This window comes from Balaenoptera acutorostrata, chromosome 15 (assembly GCF_949987535.1).
Source record: "Balaenoptera acutorostrata chromosome 15, mBalAcu1.1, whole genome shotgun sequence".
Classification (NCBI taxonomy): domain Eukaryota; kingdom Metazoa; phylum Chordata; class Mammalia; order Artiodactyla; family Balaenopteridae; genus Balaenoptera; species Balaenoptera acutorostrata.
In genome coordinates, this window is record NC_080078.1 from 3,019,572 (window position 1) to 3,038,465 (window position 18,894).

Below are 18,894 nucleotides of genomic sequence, written 5' to 3' on the forward strand. Positions count from 1 at the left end.
ACTCTGGAAGACAGCGCCTGGAAATTATGACACGGAAAGTGAATACAACGGCCCTTTGTTATCATGATAATGAAATCACTACTACCTTAATACTCCTCCAACTTGGCCATGCCACCGTTGAATTCCTGCTGAATAAACTGAGAAAAATATTGCAGTTTAGTCTCCAAGGAAATTCATTGTTTAATACAACCACTGCTTTTTTTGCTGTTGAACAGGCGGGCTAGCAGGGTGTCTGGAGATATGCAAGTGGTTGGGTTTCCTTTGCTACTGAAGATGGATGAGAGGCCCATTTTCTTTCTTCTCTTAGTTATAATTTTGCATTCCACTGAAGTATTAAATCTATATTTTGGAGAAGAAGAACTGCTAAGACTTTAAAAAATATGTTAATAGGCTGCCCTGTTCCCTGAAACAGGCCGGGTGCCTGTCTGTGGTGCTTTATTTGACATGCTTCCTGAGTTGTTGTTTAGTTTAGATACTGAAGCAAACTAGACTATAAAATACTGTGCTGTAAATATAAACCTTTATGAACCTCATGGGATAGTCCTTCTAAAATGCGAATTAAGATATTCCATTATTCAAGGCCATAAACTGAAAAGTAGCCATTGCCCTGAGTAGTAATTTGCTTTCCAAAACCTTAGACTATAAATTGCCTTTGGCCTCTACGCACCGAATTCTGAGTCTGTGTGCACGACGGTAACTAATGAAGTTTTCAAAAATAGTTTTTAAAAGGAGCTCAAACTCTTGTAGGCTGTAAGGGTCTTCTGAAATATACCTCTTCGGCTTACGGGCTGTTTTGGTTTTTTCTGGTTTAAAGAGCCACCGTATTTTACCGAGGAACCCGAGAGCCGGATTTTAGTGGAAGTAGAAGAAACCGTGGACGTCGCGTGTGGAGCCATGGGTGAGTTCGGGGAGCACCAGGGCAAGCAGCGACGTGGTGGAGGAACAGAAGTGGCATCTCCAGGGCAGAGCCGTCCTCTGGATAGCGACAGGTGGACTGTGACGATTAGAAACGGGGCCGCTGGCGTGCAGTAGAACTCAGTTGCTGGGCGTGTAACCTGCAAAGCAGGGGTAATAATATTTCCCCAAGGGAACAGCAAGGAGGCCTTACCCTGTCCATCCCAACAGAGAGAGACGAAGTCCTGTCCCCTTGACTCCCTTCAAAGGCTCTGATTCTGCAAGCGTGCGACCCCTAAGACTTGGGGCCGGAAGTTCATTCTCATCCATGGGGTGAGCGGGACTGGTGGCTACGCCCACTTGAGAGAAGAGAGGTTGTTTTAACTTCTTGGATAGGAAATCTTCTGTTTTTCCTTCCTTTCAGCTTTGAGTCGACTTTCCCTTTGTCACTCAGGGAATTCTACCTCTCGTCCCGAGAGCCTGGAACCCTCGTTGCCCACTGTTCCCATTTCGTGGCCAACATGCAAGTAGTTACGCTAAACGCCCCAACAGAGACAGGCTCTCCACGGCAATTTCATAAACAAAACTTCACGAGTCCTCTGGAGATTGTCAAGTGAGGAAAAGGACCCTTTATGTTAACACCTGTTCATCTTAAGGGTGAGGTTTTTCTTCTAAGAGCTTGGCGGGTGAGGATTCGTAACAGTTCTGTGAATCTTCAGGACAGCTGCGTAAGAGAGAGATCGTTACGTCCCTCTATACATGGGAAAACACCCCTTAAGAAGCAAAGCTAAGTAACGCGCTCAAGGCGCAGTCAGGACAATGAAGGAGACACCTTCCGCTCCGCCTGCAGTCTGGCGCCAGGGCGTTGCTCACTGAGCCCTGGACAGGCGGCCTGCCTCGGGCCACGTGTTGGTGGAGACGGGATCCAAACCCACAGGCACCAGCTCCAAAGCCAGTGCTTCAGCCTGGACCCTGAGAGCCAAGGCCCTGGGACTCGGAACAGATACCACCGATCTGCAGGTCACTTTCCATTTCTGGGAAGGAGTGGGAGTGCCGCTCAGGACCGTGCTGAGGCTCAGCGTAGGGAGGGGCGTCCGGCCAGGAGCCCCCTCCCCTCCCCTCCATCCACGGAGCCTCTGCAACAGCTGCTGCCGCCCGGAAGCGTCATTTCCTTAGTGGTTCTGGTTCCCAGTCCCGCCAGCTCCCAGGGTGCAGTCTCCACCCCTGCTCTGCTTCTCTTCTCCGCTGCTCGGGCTCAGGGCGGGAGAAGACAGCAATGAGAGGAGTCCTGTGAATTTCAAGTGGAACTCTTTGCCTTACTGTGACTGCATTGTTCTCTCTTCCCTATAAACACCTGCTTTTTAAGGCCAACAACTCTGTGAAAGTGAAGCTACAAAATATTTAGAGTGCTTATATTTTAGAAACGAGAATCTGCAATACTGTGGGGATAAGATTTCTGTTTATGACATTAAATTGCCCCAAAATAGAAATACTCCTAGTTCCCTATACACTAACAATTATTTTTCAATAAATGACAATGTTAGGCTCTCCCCTTGACAAGAGGTTGCTTTTCTGGCATGACTTCTGCAGAGTAAACTGTTTGTTAAGTACACGCTTATAAATATACACTGAACGGGTCTTTCAGCCTTGCCTTGCCATCATATAATTTACTTCTTTCTTTTGACAATGCAACTATAGCAGCATGCGAAGTGGTTATTCTTTATGAAAGCTACATCATGTAATTGCTATTATGAGATTTTACGTGGATTGCTTATGCTTTTACCTTGCAATGGATTTTTTTTAATTTCCTGATTTAATGAAAAGTGACAGGAAACATAATTTAGGCAAAGAACAGAATCTGAGAATACATTCTCTTGAAATATTCCACGACATTAACTTCATTTATTAAAGAAGACATCTTATACCTACATAGCATCTTAAGTCAAGGGATTTGCGTGTGCCTTTCAACATGAATCACATCAAGATATTTTATTGAAATTCATTTTCTAATTAGGGAAACTGAGGCACAGCGCCATCTGAGATCTAGAAATAAGCCCAGACGTTCTGCACTTCCCGCAGAGCCACAACAAACACACTGTGCCCCCCAGAGCCCAGAACTCTTGTCTTGAGTGCCGTGGTCTCGTTCCTTGGACAGGCTCTCTTGTCTACCCCCCTGGGTAACCTGACCCTGCTCAAGTTTAGGAAGAAGGAGAACGGAAGCAGTCTTCCCTCAGCTGGTTCCCCAAGGCTCCCGGAAAAGCCACCAAGAGGAGGAGCCCGGTGTGTCCCACGCAGCGAGGCCACCAGGAGACAGTGCGTCACCGCCTGGTTACCTGCACTGACCACACCCAGTTGGGGGACGAGCAGCAGAGGCCCTCGTGCTCCCAGGCTAAGGACAGTCCCTTCGTCGCCAACCTGGGTTCTGCCCCAGTGACCTCGTCCGCTGCCTACGCCGGAGGCGTAGGTGGCGAGACCGCGAGCAGCTCCAGTCTCACAGCCTGGAGGCCTGGGTCTTCCCTGTAACATCATCAGGATGAGGAAGGGGCACCCAGGCGGGGCAGCTGGGCACGGAGCCTCCGCGTGACCCTCGCCCTCTTGGTCGAAGTCTTGGCTGTGATCTCGGCTCACTCCGCTCTTGGGTACAGGGTTGGGGGCGCCCTGCACCCTCCTCCTCATCTGCTGCACCCGCGCTGGTCTCAGGGGCCAAGGTGACTTTTCCTGCAGCCCCAGCTTGGACCTCTCGTGTCTCCTCAGCCTGCACCAGATGCATCTCCTGTGCTTATGCCTTTCCCTAAGCAATCGCTCCCCCAGCACAGCGCACGCGCGGGTGGTCAGCGATAGCCCGCTCCTTGGACGGAGGCGTTGCCAGGGCGGCGCGCGTTAGTGCTGCGTTAGTTGCGACGCGGAGCAGCGAGCGGTGCCGTCCCCTGAGCTCGCGCCATGGGCCGGGCCCCAGGCGGGACCCAGATCCTGACCCAGTTACCCTGCACGGCCACCTTTGAGGCCGCTGTGACCCTTGCTCCCTACAGGGACATGGAGGGGTTGAGTGCTCTGCCCAGTGGCGCAGTCGGCGGGGGGAGGGGGCCCACTGTCTCCGCCTGGTGACCCTTCCCCGAGCCCGAGTGCAGAGACCTTCCTCCCAGCCCTGTCTGAGGTCAGTCGCAGCCAGAACCGTCTGGGCAAGAGCACGGGCCGTGGGAAGAGCCGGAAGGGTCTGCAGCCGCCCCACGCCGCTCCCTTCGGGCCTCTCCCTCCCCATCTTCACATACGATGAGAAAAATGACGCCTCACGGGGTGCTTGGAGGGACGACTAGATGAGAAAATGCCGGTTGAAATACCGCCATTTAGTCCTCACGTAAGGAATTCTCGAAACTTAATGATTTTTGTTTCACTTCTACCCAGGGGCCCCTCTTCCCACCCTCCGGTGGTTCAAGGACGCGGTCTCCATCAACAAGCTCCAGAACCCTCGATACCAAGTGCTGTCAAGTGGAGGCCTGCGCATCCACAAGCTGCGTCCGGAGGACTCAGGAATCTTCCAGTGCTTCGCCAGTAACGAGGGCGGGGAGGTCCAGACCTACACCTACCTGGACGTCACCAGTGAGTACTACGCCCTGCAGAGCCGGGCTTCCCAGTCCTCGGCCCATGGACATGTCAGAAAATGCCAGTGTCTGTTCAGCCCGAGCTCCCTGGCCCTCTGGAGCCTTGATTTCCCCAGCCCTTGAACACGCTGCTTTATTGAGACATAGGGACAAACCCCCACCTTTCTGGACGGAACTAGAAAGACTGTTAAGTGAGCACCTCGTCCCTAGTCCTTTTCTCTTGACCTTTTTTCCATTTTTTATATTCATTCTCTATTTTAGTTTTATCGAACAATTGTACTACTTTTGTGACTTTCTTTTATTGTCCCAGTAACAGAAATACTTTGGCACTCTGAAAAATAAAGTAAAGGTAAAGGTTTGTATTATATTTGTGGGTTTTCTCTTTAATCTCCCATAGTCATAATGTTGTTCTTCTAAAATGAAGTAGAGTTTAGTGATTAGGGAACTCTACCTCTCACGTCTGCCCTTTTGGAAGCACAATGCTGAGAGCCATCAGAGAAAGCAAACTGGTCAGCGTGTGCGTGGCCAGTGGCTCTTGTCAGCCAGAACTAGGAAGGGACCGACCCAATCCTGAAATATTCATGCATATGTTTTGGTAAACTAGGGGTCATTTCCTCCAATCTTGGCCGGGGGTCAAATTTCCCCTGCGTTGTGGAGCTTAGGAAACCAGTATCACTTCAAGCAGCAGAAATAATACTGAGGACTTGAGCCAGAAACTGAGTTTTGATCCATTAGCATTATTTAAGCCTGTTTGGAATCGTGGGCCAGGGTGCTGTAGGGCAGGGATGGGCAGGCTTTTTCTGTGAGAAGCCGGGTGGTGCCTGTTTTCGCCTTTGAAGGCCGTGGTTTCTCTTGCTCCTCCTCACCGTGCTGTCGTAGCCTGCAGGCAGCACACACGATTCTGAGCAGACGTGGCTATTCCACAGAACTCCGTTTACGAAAGCAGGGACGGGCTGGATTTGGCCCGGGCTGGTGGTTCGCAGACCCTGCTCTCGGGGGAGACCCCGGGCAGATCACCTGATTTCTCTCAGCCTCAGTTTTCTTTTCAAAATGGAACCAACCCAGCCCAGTTCACAGGGTTCTTAGGAGGATCGGTTTGGAAATTTAAATGAAAGTGCAACTTAACCTGGTTACCATGACAACTGGAGAGTGAACAAATAAATACGTGATCGTGATAATGCTGCATATCTGTTTTGTAAGTACAGGGTTTGGCAAAATGGATTTTTTTTTTAAATTAAAGTACTTTTGATGAAAGAAAAATAGTGTGTAAAACAATCAATATTTATTTGTTCACTTAACAAACGTTTATTGAGCACCTGTGTCAGTTACTCTGGGCCCGTGAGGCTCGGGGACAGAGCTAAGAGGACGCAGTGAAGAAGAGGTTCTCGTGCTTCCAGGACGGAGGGTCCTGGGGGAGGGGAGAGATGGCAGAGGGCGGTGAGGGCCCCACAGAGGAAGCCTAGGCGAGGCCCAGAGCGGCCAGGGAAGCCCCTTTAGAGGGCGGGCGGGGCGGGGTGGGTTCTCTGAGTTGAGAGGTTCTTACTGGAGTGAGGCCTGCAGGTGGGGAGGGGCCTGCCCTGCGGAGCCTTGGAGAGGCGAGAGCCCCGGCGGAGGTGGGTGCTGCAGGTGCCCGACAGACGCGTGGGGGGACAAGCCGGCCCCGGTGTGTGCGGCACAAAGGGCGCTGACGACGAGCACGGGCGAGCGGGGCCTTCGCGACTCTGAGGTGGGCACTGGCCGGGCGTCGTCCGAAGCTTTCACAGGGCCTCCGCACCTGGTGTAGGGGTGACAATGAGGGGATGAGAAGAGACCAGTGGGGGCCCCCAGGTCGTCCCGGGGTTCGCACCAGAGGTGGATGCCCAGCGGGGAGGGAGGGCAGAGGCGGGCGGCTGCCCCGGGGTCCACTGGGCCTGCCCGCTTCTGCCCCGGGGGCATGGGCCCAGGCACCCCAGGGGCCCCTACACAGGATTTGGGCGACGAGGGTCACGGCTGGGACTCAGGGGTTCCGGCTTAATCTTTCGCGAAGTAGTGCAGAGCCAGCGGAGCCCTCCCCGAAGCCGGCCCGAGCTGCCTCTGTCTTCCTGGCTCTGACTCGGGGCTGCTGGAGCCGGAGGCCCGGGCGGTCCCCCGTGAACAGGAAGACCCAACGCTCCCCCCAGGAATTCTTCTCTGAAGCCCTTGGAATCTGGTTGTTTTAACTTTCAGAACGGATCCTAGGAAGTGTCAAAGTGTCATCTTCAGGGCGATGTAGGATATTCAGAAATGAGCTTTTTCTATTTTTTTTACATAATGAAAGCAGCTTGTTTGATTTATCTAAATAAACATCTCTCTCCTCTTTAACGTTGGTCAGAAACAGTTCTTCCTGCTCTTCCCCACTTGTGTGTCCATTACGTCACGAGACCGTATTTCTCTTTAGGCTGTAAACAAAGATAGGTGCTTCCTGGGAGATGGGTAGTGGAGGGCTGTAGTCTTGCTGAAAGGTTTTCATTTTTTATCGCTCAGTCATCTCTGTGATTAGTTCTGTAAAAGCCCAGGTGGCCGACTCCACCAGGCTGGCTTGAGCGTTTCCAAGGGACGACGCACTGAGTGTTTCACTGTTCACCTCCTCTGCCTAGATGTCGCCCCAGCCTTCACCCAGCTTCCGGCGGACACCACGGTTACCGACGGGGCGACAGCCGTCCTGAGCTGTGCGGTGTCCGGGGCTCCCAGGCCGGCCATCGCGTGGAGGAGAGGTAGGCGCTCGCACCTGCTGGAGGGCGCGGCCAACGCAGGAAGCGAGCCCAGCGGCCCCGCCTTGTGTTTGTTATTCTCACTCATTCGTTCGGTAAAGAGTAAAAAACCATTGACTGAGCACCCACCGGGGCCGATGCTAGGGGCACGGGGAGGGGTCAGACGACCAAGACCCCTTATTGTGCAGCTCACAGCCTAGAAGAGGAAGCACATTTCTGTACACCGTGCGAACGGCGCTTTCCTCCGTCAAGCCCTTCACCGGGTGCCCCGGGCCTGACGGGCTCTGGATTTCAGCTGCAGCTTCCCCTTTGTGAATGAAGGCGTGCTTCCTTGGTAATATTCACAGTTAAGACTACATCCGCCTTCATTTCTAAGAAAGCTGCTCTAGCACAGGATCGCTTGCATCCTCCGCAGTTTGACGTGTGTGGCGCTCTTAATCCGACTGTAGTACCAGTTCCTGTGAAGAGTGGTGTCACATCTCGGGCTCTTTGCAGCTCCCCTGCAGCCCTGTCTACACGTTCAGCACACCTCCCATTAAATGAACAGCACACATAGTCTGTCCTTAACAAACCCCGGCTGAGTTGGGTTCATCCTCATAGATTAACTGGTCATGCTTAGTGGGCTGTATCTGGGTGGAAACTTCAAAACTTAACATCTTTTTTCACTCCCAGAAAACCACTCGGTGGCTTCCCAACTCTCAAAGGTATGACTCGTGCACTGGGGCCGTGGCTTGTAGACATAAAGATCTGGGAAGCTACAGATTAATCAGAAAGAAGGGTTCTTTCATTTTATATATTTTCTTTTTGTCTTTCCTGATTTAGAATGTAATAATGGCTTTGTAGAGAAATTTTTCAAATGCATACACATATAAAGAAAACTCAAAATCAGTCACCCAAAGGAAACAATCACATACATGGATCATAATTTGTGTAACCAAATCTCTCAATATTGGACAATTAGGATGTTCTTGGTTTCTGTTATTCTAATTAACGCTAAAGCAAACTGCTTTGGTTACTTTTGTGCATAAAGTTTCCACTTTCTTCTGATTATTTCCTCACATTATTTTCTTGGGTGCGGCCAGAGCATTACCTTCTCTCGAACGCTGCAGTCCTCACGTTGCTGTTTTGTCTGTCGTCCTCAGGAAACCGCATTCTGGCCAGCGGCTCCGTGCGGATTCCCAGGTTCATGCTCCTTGAGTCTGGGGGTCTGCAGATCACCCCTGTCTTAATCCAGGATGCTGGTAACTACACCTGCTGTGCAGCCAACTCCGAGGGTTCCCTGAACGCGTCTGCCACGCTCACCGTGTGGAGTAAGGACCACAGCCCGTGCGGAGCTCTCTGTTAATAACGGTTTAATCAGCGTGTCGTCTGTGCTTGGGGATGTCAATATGCCCTTGGACTCGCTAATCCAATCAAAGGGGAATCATTATTTTTACAACTAATTTGGAGAAATCTGTTGAGTAATTAATTTTTCAGCTTCTAAAAGAATAATTAGAAAATGTATTCAAAGATTTAATGGGGGCGTTTCAGGAGAGAGAAAAGATTAACTTTTTAACCTCAGTAGAGTAGGGATATTACCCCAAAAACTAGCTCAAATAAAAAAAACTGATAGGTTGGCTAATCTTATAAGCATCACATAAGAAAAGTGGACCAAGAATGAAAATCCCAGAGAAAGCATTTTTTCTATACTATCATTATAGCCCACTAAAACATTCCTCATATATTAAATATGGATGTTTCCTGTATGTTAGGCGTGAACTGAAGGATCTTTGTGGTTCCTCCAGCTTTTGTTTCTCTTTATTTTATCTATAACACGGGTTTCTGAAATGCAGGATAAATTGTTTTCCAGAACATAAGGATTGGATTACCAAGTGTTTAGCTTCACTGGCTGATAAACTTTTCTCTCTCTGCTTCATCCATATCTATATTACTAAAAAATTATTGTTCAAAAAAGCAAGAGACAGTCAGTGCTCACTAATAGATTTTTGTAAAGCCATCTATATGAGGAGAGAAATTTTTAAATTGCCTGAGTGAATAATTTGTTAAAATACCATCCTTGAGGAAAGACTAAATTGTTGTGCTTTATTTCGTATCTGCTTAGCATTTCCTATGATATAGTTGGTGTCCGCTTTGATAAATGACCCTTTCTCATTTATTGGGTGTTCTAAAAATATCACAAGTTTAAAAGGAATGAATCCAAATCCTCCCAATATTGTGAAGCACTAAAAAAGAGGTTTTGTTCCATTTGGTGGTCTATTCTATCAACCACATCTGATTCATCCAGTGTCCCCAAAAATTAACCATAAATTTAAAATCTTGTGGAAAACTGATGCCTGCATCTCTGTAGGTCACTCACCGGAAAATTCTGTGGATCTGCTGAGATTCAGAATTATAATAGCGCTAGACTGGTTGGTGCAGTGCTGTGTGGCCTGCAGGGGTCTTCCCAGGCGTCACCTACTCTGTTCTGTCCCAGCGTGAGTGATCACAGCACCCCCTTTCATAGACAAGAAAACTAATAAGCTCAGAGGCGTTTCTCTGGATGCCCCCCTGGTAAGCCGTCGGGCTGGGCCCTGAACCCAGTCTCGTGGCTCCAAGTTCCGTCTCCTTTCCTGGTGCCAGAGCAGCGCCCTCCTGAGAGGCGTGCAGCGTGGGGACACACACCACAGGGCCGTCTCCGGGGCCTTGGCTCTGGCAGCTGTGGAGTGTCGGGCGGCTGCAGGTCTGGACGATCTTGCAGGCCTGCACGTAGCACCAGGCCCCGCTGCTTACTGGCCCCGTGGCATCAGGCAAGACCCTGTACTTCTGAGTATCGGTTTTCCTTCCTGATCTCTGGGAGAAGGATTATCACAACCCTCACAAGATTGTTGTGAGGATTAAGTAAAACAGAATAAATGAAAGCACTTTGCAAAGTCATGACGTACTGTGTAGACAGTAGAAATTACCAGAATGTTGATAATCTGGGGAAAGAATCCAGACTTCTCCTCAGGATGTAGAACCTGGTAACCATCTGCATACGATCTTCCTTCTTGTTTCCTTCCAGAGTGTCCGAGGTCCGGGGGTGACCTGAGACGGGCTGGGGGAGGCCCGTCTCCCTTAGCTGAGAGGCGAACAGGCTTGCTTTCAATTCCCTGAACGTTTCTGTGTGCTTCCATGTACACTGGTTTTGCCGAGATAAGAGAAAACTAGGAGGTTTTGATGTCAGATGACCGACTCGTCACCCCCTGAGGGAGGAAACGCTCAGGCACGCCATCTTGTCTGAGTCGCGACTTGTGTCTTTCCAGATCGAACGTCCATCGTGAACCCTCCAGAGGACCGCGTGGTGATTAAGGGGACCACGGCCACGCTGCACTGTGGGACCACCCACGACCCCCGCACTTCTCTCCGGTCAGCTCGGTCAATTACAGCATTTGGGGCTCATTAGTATTCTGGGAGCTGGGGAACTGAAGTAGAGATGAGAAGGGAGAATTTCAAGAACTTTGATTCCAGCCACAGATCCCTGATTACGGCATCTTACAGTTCTGGGCTCCATCATTAATCACACAAATCCCATTTTCCACTCCAGCCTTATGTATTATTTACAGTGAGCTATGTTCCACTTCATGACTTCAATACAGCTTTTCATGATTTTTCTGCCAAGGTTAATACACTATCTGTAAAACGTACTTGTCAGAGGCTGATACTTAATGAGAGAAAAATCCAGAGGGATCGAATGGGATTTCAGCAGTGTTTGCGCTGGGGCTGTGCTAGACTCGAGGGATTTTCTCTACTCCAAGGATGGCTCCACTGTGTAATGGAGGGAGGGAGCTCCGCATGGAAGAAAGGCAGCCGCGGTTATCTAACGCATTTAGAGGAAACTGCGGGGAACCAAGGGACCCAGAGGACGTGAAGGTCCACGAAGTGGGTGGTGGCACCTGTCTTTGTTTGACTCAGACGGGGACGGTCATGATGAAGAACGTGACAGCCCAGGTGGACACACGGCAGCATACACAGCTGGCTGTCGGTGGCGAGCTTCTTCCCAAAGGGCTGCCACTTTCAGAATAGTTTCTAATTTTCAGAACCAGCCTTGAAAATGAATCTAGAAAGAGAGATGCAGTCATCCTAGTATTTTCACTCTGGCCTTTGCCCCAAAGGCATGCAGTTAGCCAAATGACAGAATCAAGATGCTCTCCTTCTTTCTGGAACATTTCGCGCTGAGCAGAGGGAGGTAGCTGTTGACGTATAGACACGTTACTAACTGGGTTCAGAGACCAAGCTGTGTTCTCACTCTTCTTGGGCAGGTGTTTGACAAATCGTGAATTTCCACATCTCTACCTGTCTCTCTGGAGTTTCCCCAGAGCTCAGAAACCAAGTTTGCTTTTGTTACAAGAATGTTGAATGCAAAACAAAGAAACGAAAGCCAACAAGTTAGAGATTACCTGGAGAATTCTAGGATTCTAGGAAAGAATTCATTTCGTTTCTAAAGGACTTGGGAGTGTCACGGAACAAAGGACAAAGGAGCCAGTTTTCTGCTACCCTAAGGGCACACCAGAAACCCCCCTCAGATCTTCGTGATTTTCTTATAGCTTCTTTAGTGTGATTAAACAGACAAAATTGGAGCTTCCTTCCTGAGAAGGAGTTAGGCTGCTGACTCTGGGGCACCCCTTGTCCTGGGTCCCTGTGTCCCGAGGAGCACCTGACCCTAAGGGACACTGGCCGCTGAACGCTGCTCCCCAAGTGAGCAGCTGATTCACTTCCTTCTGGTGGAGACAATCCTGCTCTGTCTGGGGGTAATTCCAGAGGAGCAGTTTGTACATGTCTGTGCTCTGTGTGCATTAAGCCTTTAAAGAACTGGGTGCATTCTGGAAATCCAATCCAGTACTTTGGAAAGGAAAGCCAGCACTTTGATCTCATCCAGCCGTGACTAGTGAGGGGCTGGACAGGCTCTTAGTGGAGTCTACATTTGAAAAGAAAAATGTGCTAAAATGTCATAAAGAATTAAAAGAGAAAGAAATGCAGTTTTAAGGACAGTCTGCCAGAATGGTTGGATTTTTTTTTAAACATTTTTATTTTATATTATATTATATTATATTATATTATATTATATTATATTATATTATATTATTTATGGTTGCACCGGCTCTTAGTTGCAGTACGTGTGCTCCTTAGTTGCAGCAGGCAGGCTTCTTAGTTGTGGCATGAGAACTCTTAGTTGCGGCATGTGGGATCTAGTTCCCTGATCAGGGATTGAATTCACGTCCCCTGCATTGGAAGGCGGATTCTTAACCACTCTGCGACCAGGGAAGTCCCCAGAATGGCTGGATTTTAAGAAAATGTGTACGGGGACACCCTGGGGACCTTGCTCCCTGCCTAGGCTATGCTCTTGTCCCCCAGGGACCTTCCTGCAGGAGCAGGAGGTACAGTTGCAGTGGTGACACGGGTGGTCAGGACCCCTCAGACTCCCCGTCCTGAACCCAAAGACAGACGAATGTCTGCACTTGTCTTTTTGTCCTGTTTTAACTTCAGCATCTATCTTTGTATTGTGACCAAGACATCTGGTCGCTTTCCTTTTTTTCTTTTAAGATGTAATTCACATAGTATTAAATATCACCCTTTTAAGAGCACAGTTCGGTGGTTTTTACTGTACTCACAAGGTCGTCAGTTGCTTGCTTTTTTTTTTTTTAAATAAATTTATTTATTTATGGCTGTGTTGGGTCTTCGTTGCTGTGTGTGGGCTTTCTCTAGTTGTGGTGAGCAGGGGCTACTCTTCCTTGTGGTGTGTGGGTTTCTCATTGCAGTGGCTTCTCTTGTTGCGGAGCATGGGCTCTAGGCGTGCGGGCTTCAGTAGTTGTGGCGCGTGGGCTCAGTAGTTGTGGCTCACAGGCTCTAGAGCGTAGGCTCAGTAGTTGTGGCTCACGGGCTTAGTTGCTCTGCGGCATGTGGGATCTTCCCGGACCAGGGCTTGAACCCATGTCTCCTGCACTGGCAGGCGGATTCTTAACCACTGCGCCACCAGGGAAGTCCCAGTTGCTTGCTTTTTAACAGACAGGGAAGGATCAGCGACCGGGGTCCTAACTCAGGACTCTCTGCTTGACCCACAGCTACGTGTGGAAGAAGGACAACGTGGTCATCACCCCATCTGGCAGCTCCAGGATTGTGGTGGAGAAGGACGGGTCCCTCCTCATTAGCCAGACGTGGTCGGGCGACATTGGAGACTACACCTGTGGAGTCATCTCCGAGGGCGGGAACGACTCCAGGACAGCCCGCCTGGAGGTGATGTGAGTATCGCGCTGCTCCGTGTTCACAGTGTCAACCCTCCCCACGTGAGCATCACGTAACACGCGTGACGGGTTGCAAGCCAGCGGTCAGAGGCCACTGCCGTGGGCCTCAGGCACGCACACTTACCGGGTGGGGGTTTCTGTGGTAACCTTAAAATTGCAATGTGTTCAGCCTCGGTTTAGACGGTTTAATTATTGGTTTAATTATTGGTTTTCCTCCTCATTGATCCCTTTTATCCCATTCTCCCCATTGAGCCCATATCGTGATAGACTGTTTGCCACACCATGTGTAAGTAATAGTAGGTCCGCTTTTCCACGTGATGCCCCTCAGAACTTCCGGTCAGTGTCAGGGTGCCCCAGTTCCCAGGAAAGCCAGCTGCCTCTCTGTGGGCAAACGCGCCCTTCCCGTTATGTCTGCTGAGCTCCTGGGAGCGGGGAGCCGCCGCCCGTTCCCTCCACCTGGGCCTTGCTGGGGGCGGGGGCCGTGGGACCCCTGCTTGCGTCCGCCTCTGTGCTTCGAGCGCATCCTCCCACAGCTCCCCCCTCACGGGCAGGAAGCTGAAAAGCCTGCTGACCCAGTGTGTTTTTCCGACATGTATTTACCTGCTTTTTAAAAATGGTGCCCCCCCCAAGATGCTCCCCCAGCCCATACGCACAGAAGTAAAACCCGAAACTAGAGAAGCAGGGCAGGGCTGGCAGGGCAGCAGCCAGCGCTGGTCGACAGGGGCACGCTGGCCATCAGGAAAGGCCTTGGAGAGGCTTGGGAGGTCTTTTCCACTGGACTCTGCCCACTGCGACCCAGGAAGGCTTCTATAGGCAAAAATCGTTCCCTGAAACAGGCTGTGAACACTCTGAGTACAGGGGCATGTCTCATTTGCCTTTGAATCCCCAGGCCCTGGCTGAGGGAATTCAAAAGGAAAAAGAAAAACGCTTGCTCGGTGCTGCACCCAGGGCCCCCCGTGTTTGTTGCACACACACCTGCACGAGCGGCTCTCCTCCAGCCCATGCGTGGGACTTCACGGGTTAATGACGGGCAGCTGCGAGTCCAGAAAGGCGGCTGCTGGGCCTGCGGAACCTGGGAAAGCGCCCTTCTGCCTCCAGGCTGGCCTCTCCCCAGGACGACCTTGTTCTCCGCAGGGGTTAGTCACCTGTTGTGATCGAAGGTCACCCAGTTGCCTTTCAGCCCTAGAAGATCAGTGGGGGTCTCCCCACCCTGCCTCTCGCCACTGGACCCGCTGACCCTGGGCTCTTCCTGCCCTCCTGGGCCCCCGGGCCCCCATCCAGGGCACCTCAGCCTCTGCTGCCTCCACGGCTTGGCCTGGCTCTTCTGTCACCTCCCCCTGAAGGGCGCGCCCGTCCTCTGGGAATCAGCGCAGGATCCCTTCCTGCCCCCGGGATGCAGGCTGTCTCTCCCCTGCTTCCCAGCACCTGCTCCACCCTCGTCAGCACCGATCACGCGGGCGACTTCTTCCCTCTTGAAGTAGAAGGGTGGCACAGCTCTGCATTTTGAGTGCCTGGCAGTGTTTGGCATACCTTAGGCGTTCAATAAATACACGTTGGTTGGTTGAATGAATGTGTGTTTGTTGCAGGCCCCCGGCGATCCTCCCGGACATTCCACTCACGCCCCTCACCTTCCCTTAGATGTTCACGTGCCCTGGGCTCCCCCCACCGTCGAGAGCTGGGCGGCCAACCCTTGCTCAGCTCTGGTCAGCTGGCTTTCCTCCTCCATCCGTAGCTCACGTGGGGATCTTTTTAAAAATTGTTGATGATGTTGGCATCCATGACCAGTGAATTCACATAATGCACTGTGCTATTCACAATTTTTAAACTACCTTTGAGAACTCTTAGATCATCCATCATTGGTACTACATAAATAAGTGTTAGCATTTCATAAAGACTCTGTCAGCAGAAGCCAAATGGTGTGCTTCCAGTATAGCGAACTCTTTCTCTTCTGCACAATGTTTATGTTCTCCTGATTTGCACATCTCCCCTAGTATTTGCTTATTTGATTTCCTCTAAGTGAAATACATTTTTCAGCAAACGTTGCTGTATCTATAAAATAATAGGCTTTGTGTAATGCTAAGACACCTCCTCTCTAAATATAGAAATACTTGCAGATTCGTGATTCAAACCGATTTAAGTACAACTGGTTACAGAGCTGATTTGGAAGACAGTGGTTCCTTGTGAATTGTTGGTGTAATAAGCACTCCACTCTTCCAAATCAGAATGAATGGGGAAGGTTGTAGGTTAGAGCACGGTGTATCTTTACATCCAATAAGGTCTTAACTCTGAGACATCAGTGATGACGATAGCAATAATGATAATCGCAACTCAGGACTGCAGGGTGTTTTGTGCTTCTCGGAGAACTGACAAATCCAGCCCAGTAACATTTCCCTGACTCACTCAGATGACAACAACAAAAAATCTCCCCATTGCAGGAGTGACTGAGAGGTACTTATGGCTAAACAGTGTCCTTCCGAAGAGCCTGAAAGCCTGCTTCCCCAGCCTCCCCACTTGAGGTAAAAGCTACTTCGTTAAATGTAGAAATTAGGAGCACCCAAGTGGGCTTTTCAGAAGCAGGCCGCCTGCTGGCAGCTCTCCTGTTGGTTTGCTCGGTAGTTGGTGCTGTGCCAGCCGGGGGGGCGGGGGGGGGCGCCGTGCGGGCAGAAGCCACAGGCCACGCAGGGCCACCGGCTGTCCGGAGCGAGGCTGGCCTGGAGACCCCTCCCCAGTTCTCACTGACTGTGTGACTTCGGGCAGGTCACCTCACACCTCAGTCTCAGTTTTCTCGCCTGTAAACTGGGCACGTTGCCATTTACCTTAAAGGGTGGCGGTGAAGTTTGAGTGGACCGCTGTTTGTAAACCCTGGCCGGGAGCCTAGCTTGGGGCAGACACTCAATCAGTCACACAGCCCTTACCGTTCCTCACCATCTTATAAAAAATGTTCCTCTTTTCATCCGCGGCACCCTCCCCGTCACCCAGGGCCAGGAAGTTTCTCTCTTTCATCCTCTGACACACTAGGTGTGTCTGTCTGCTGCGGAGCCAGCCCTCCGTGCACGGAACGGCGCCGGGTGCGTAGCAGGTGCCCCGTCAGTGTCTGAGGCAGCCCTGCTCCACTTACCAGGTTGAAATGGGTTTGGGATTTGGTACCGCCGAGGAGGACTAATTTCTGAGGGGTCTGCCTCATCCCCTCCCCGAGAGGGGAGGCGTCTGCAATTCCAGGGGGTCTCCTGATGCGTCTGGTAAATTAACAACACACAGTCATCATTAACGCCGGTCACCAGTTGTGTTAGCTGTGTCTCTCCTACTAGTTTGCTAGGGCCTTACAGGAAGGAACTGGTTCTGGGATGACTCCGGACCCCCAAAGCTTCTTGCTGTGAGGGACCAGGCGCGAAGGCTTTTTGGATTGATTGTTAATCATTTAAAGACCCAATTAGCATTGCATCTTTCCTTCTGAGATCAGAGACTAATTCTTCTGAGCCCGGAGTGCAGAGAAAAACCTGATTTACAGAGCGACTGGAAGACTCGGACCCCGAGACAGTGGGAGAGGTTTCTTTCAGTAAAACCACTTCCAACAAAGCCATAACAAGGAGCGAACAATTTAATACCATCTCTCGAGAGCTATCAGGCCCCCATCGCCTTCATCCTCAGCATGAAGTCAGAGAAGATGGGTTTGACCAAGGTGTCATTTGTGCGTTAGAGGGACAGCGCTTTTACGGAGGAAATACTTATCCGACCCTCTCCCACCAGAGCAGCTCCCTACGGCCACCACTGTACCAACTGCCTTCTCTCGAGCCTCTCCCCAAGCCGTTCCTCTCAAACACACCTCGCTTCATCGCCGTCCCCTGCAGCCCAGGTTTTGTTGTCGTTCATTTCTGACATTATGGCGGTGTCATTTTCCTGATGGTGATTCCTCTTTAAATCACGAAGTGACTCAGCACTGGCCTCGTCCCCCGTTGTCCCTGATGTTCTCAGAGCCTTTCTGCTGTCGCCCTGTCTGCAAATCACTGTCTGTGAGTCACTGGCTGATCATTTATCTCCTTTCAGACTTGGCGGAGAAGGTGGCAGGACACAATCTCCCGCTATTAGATGAGCTTCTCTGAGATGGATTCAGAATATATTAAAGCCTCATTTATCGGCTATTGATGGGTTAGTCAAGTATCTCACAAAGCTTAATTTTCCAGATAACCGAAACATCATTTAAAGAAATAGTGTACATTTCCAATGCATATTAAAAAGTTCTTTGCATTGTGAAACAGGTGATATTGGACACGAGGTACGCTAGAGGGAATTTCCATGGAGGGGAGAGGCTGGAACTAGGGGGAAAAAAATCTAAATTTCCTTCCAACTCTGAGTCCTGTGATGTCTGTAAAGAACACACTTGGCGTGGGCCGTCCTCCAGGGGCGACCACGGACTCTTTGGGGGCAGCAGTGGACGAGGGCTCGTTATTTCTAGCTGCATCACGGACAGCGATGTCCGTGGCACCACTGGGCTTTAGATCTCGGTTCCGGTTCTAAATGTCTCACGGCCACTTTGCCTTAAGTTCCTAAGTCTCATCAATCTTTTTAACAGTCTTTTCTCACCCCTCCACACCAAGCTCAGGGCTGCCGTTGTTGCTGTTCAGTGTGCCTACTTCTGGCACGCCCTGTGGTATTCTCCTTGCTGGCCTTTCAGTGCTGGGAGGGGGGACGTCAGAAACCACTCTTCCCAGACTCACACCCTGGGTGAGCATCAAGCTCTGAGGGCTGGATAGAGGGACTTGCCTAAGCTGGCTCCAAGGACTTCCTGAGCTCAGGCCTGGACGGGGGGCTGCTGTGGAGTGACCTGTAGATACGGAGCAGTGAGCAGCCCACCGTCTACAAAGCTCTCCAGCCCCAGAGAAAGAGCTGTCCACTCACCTGTTGGATCGGTCACTGCTAAGTGCGTGTGCTCTCATGTAGGCTGAGAAGCATGATCTGAAATCGAGTGTAGACCCTGGGTTTTCCTGGCTGTGGGAATTTGACCACTGGATCCCGTGGAGCCCCAGGACAGAGATGTGTGCAGAGGTGCAGAGATCAATAGATGCAGAAAAAGCTTTCAACAAAATTCAACACCCATTTATGATAAAAACTCTCCAGAAAGTAGGCATAGAGGGAACTTACTTCAACATAATAAAGGCCATATATGACAAACGCACAGCCAACATCGTTCTCAATGGTGAACAACAGAAACCATTTCCACTAAGATCAGGAACAAGACAAGGTTGCCCACTCTCACCACTATTATGCAACATAGTTTTGGAAGTTTTAGCCACAGGAATCAGAGAAGAAAAAGAAATAAGAGGAATACAAATCGGAAAAGAAGAAGTGAAACTGTCACTGTTTGCAGATGACATGATACTATACATAGAGAATCCTAAAGATTCTACCAGAAAACTA

General features: G+C 50.5%; 1 protein-coding gene across 8 annotated transcripts in view; it reads left to right on the top strand.

The window, feature by feature from the left end:
• The window catches only part of SDK1 (sidekick cell adhesion molecule 1), an 838,709-nt gene that overhangs the window by 611,449 nt on the left and 208,366 nt on the right, over positions 1–18,894 (top strand). For all 8 annotated transcript variants that reach the window (XM_057528493.1, XM_057528492.1, XM_057528494.1 and 5 more), the window contains exons 8-13: positions 815–898; positions 4,297–4,491; positions 7,109–7,225; positions 8,365–8,532; positions 10,504–10,606; positions 13,300–13,476. In XM_057528493.1, the coding sequence (XP_057384476.1) occupies positions 815–898; positions 4,297–4,491; positions 7,109–7,225; positions 8,365–8,532; positions 10,504–10,606; positions 13,300–13,476 (844 nt within the window). The remainder of the gene's footprint in view (positions 1–814; positions 899–4,296; positions 4,492–7,108; positions 7,226–8,364; positions 8,533–10,503; positions 10,607–13,299; positions 13,477–18,894) is intronic.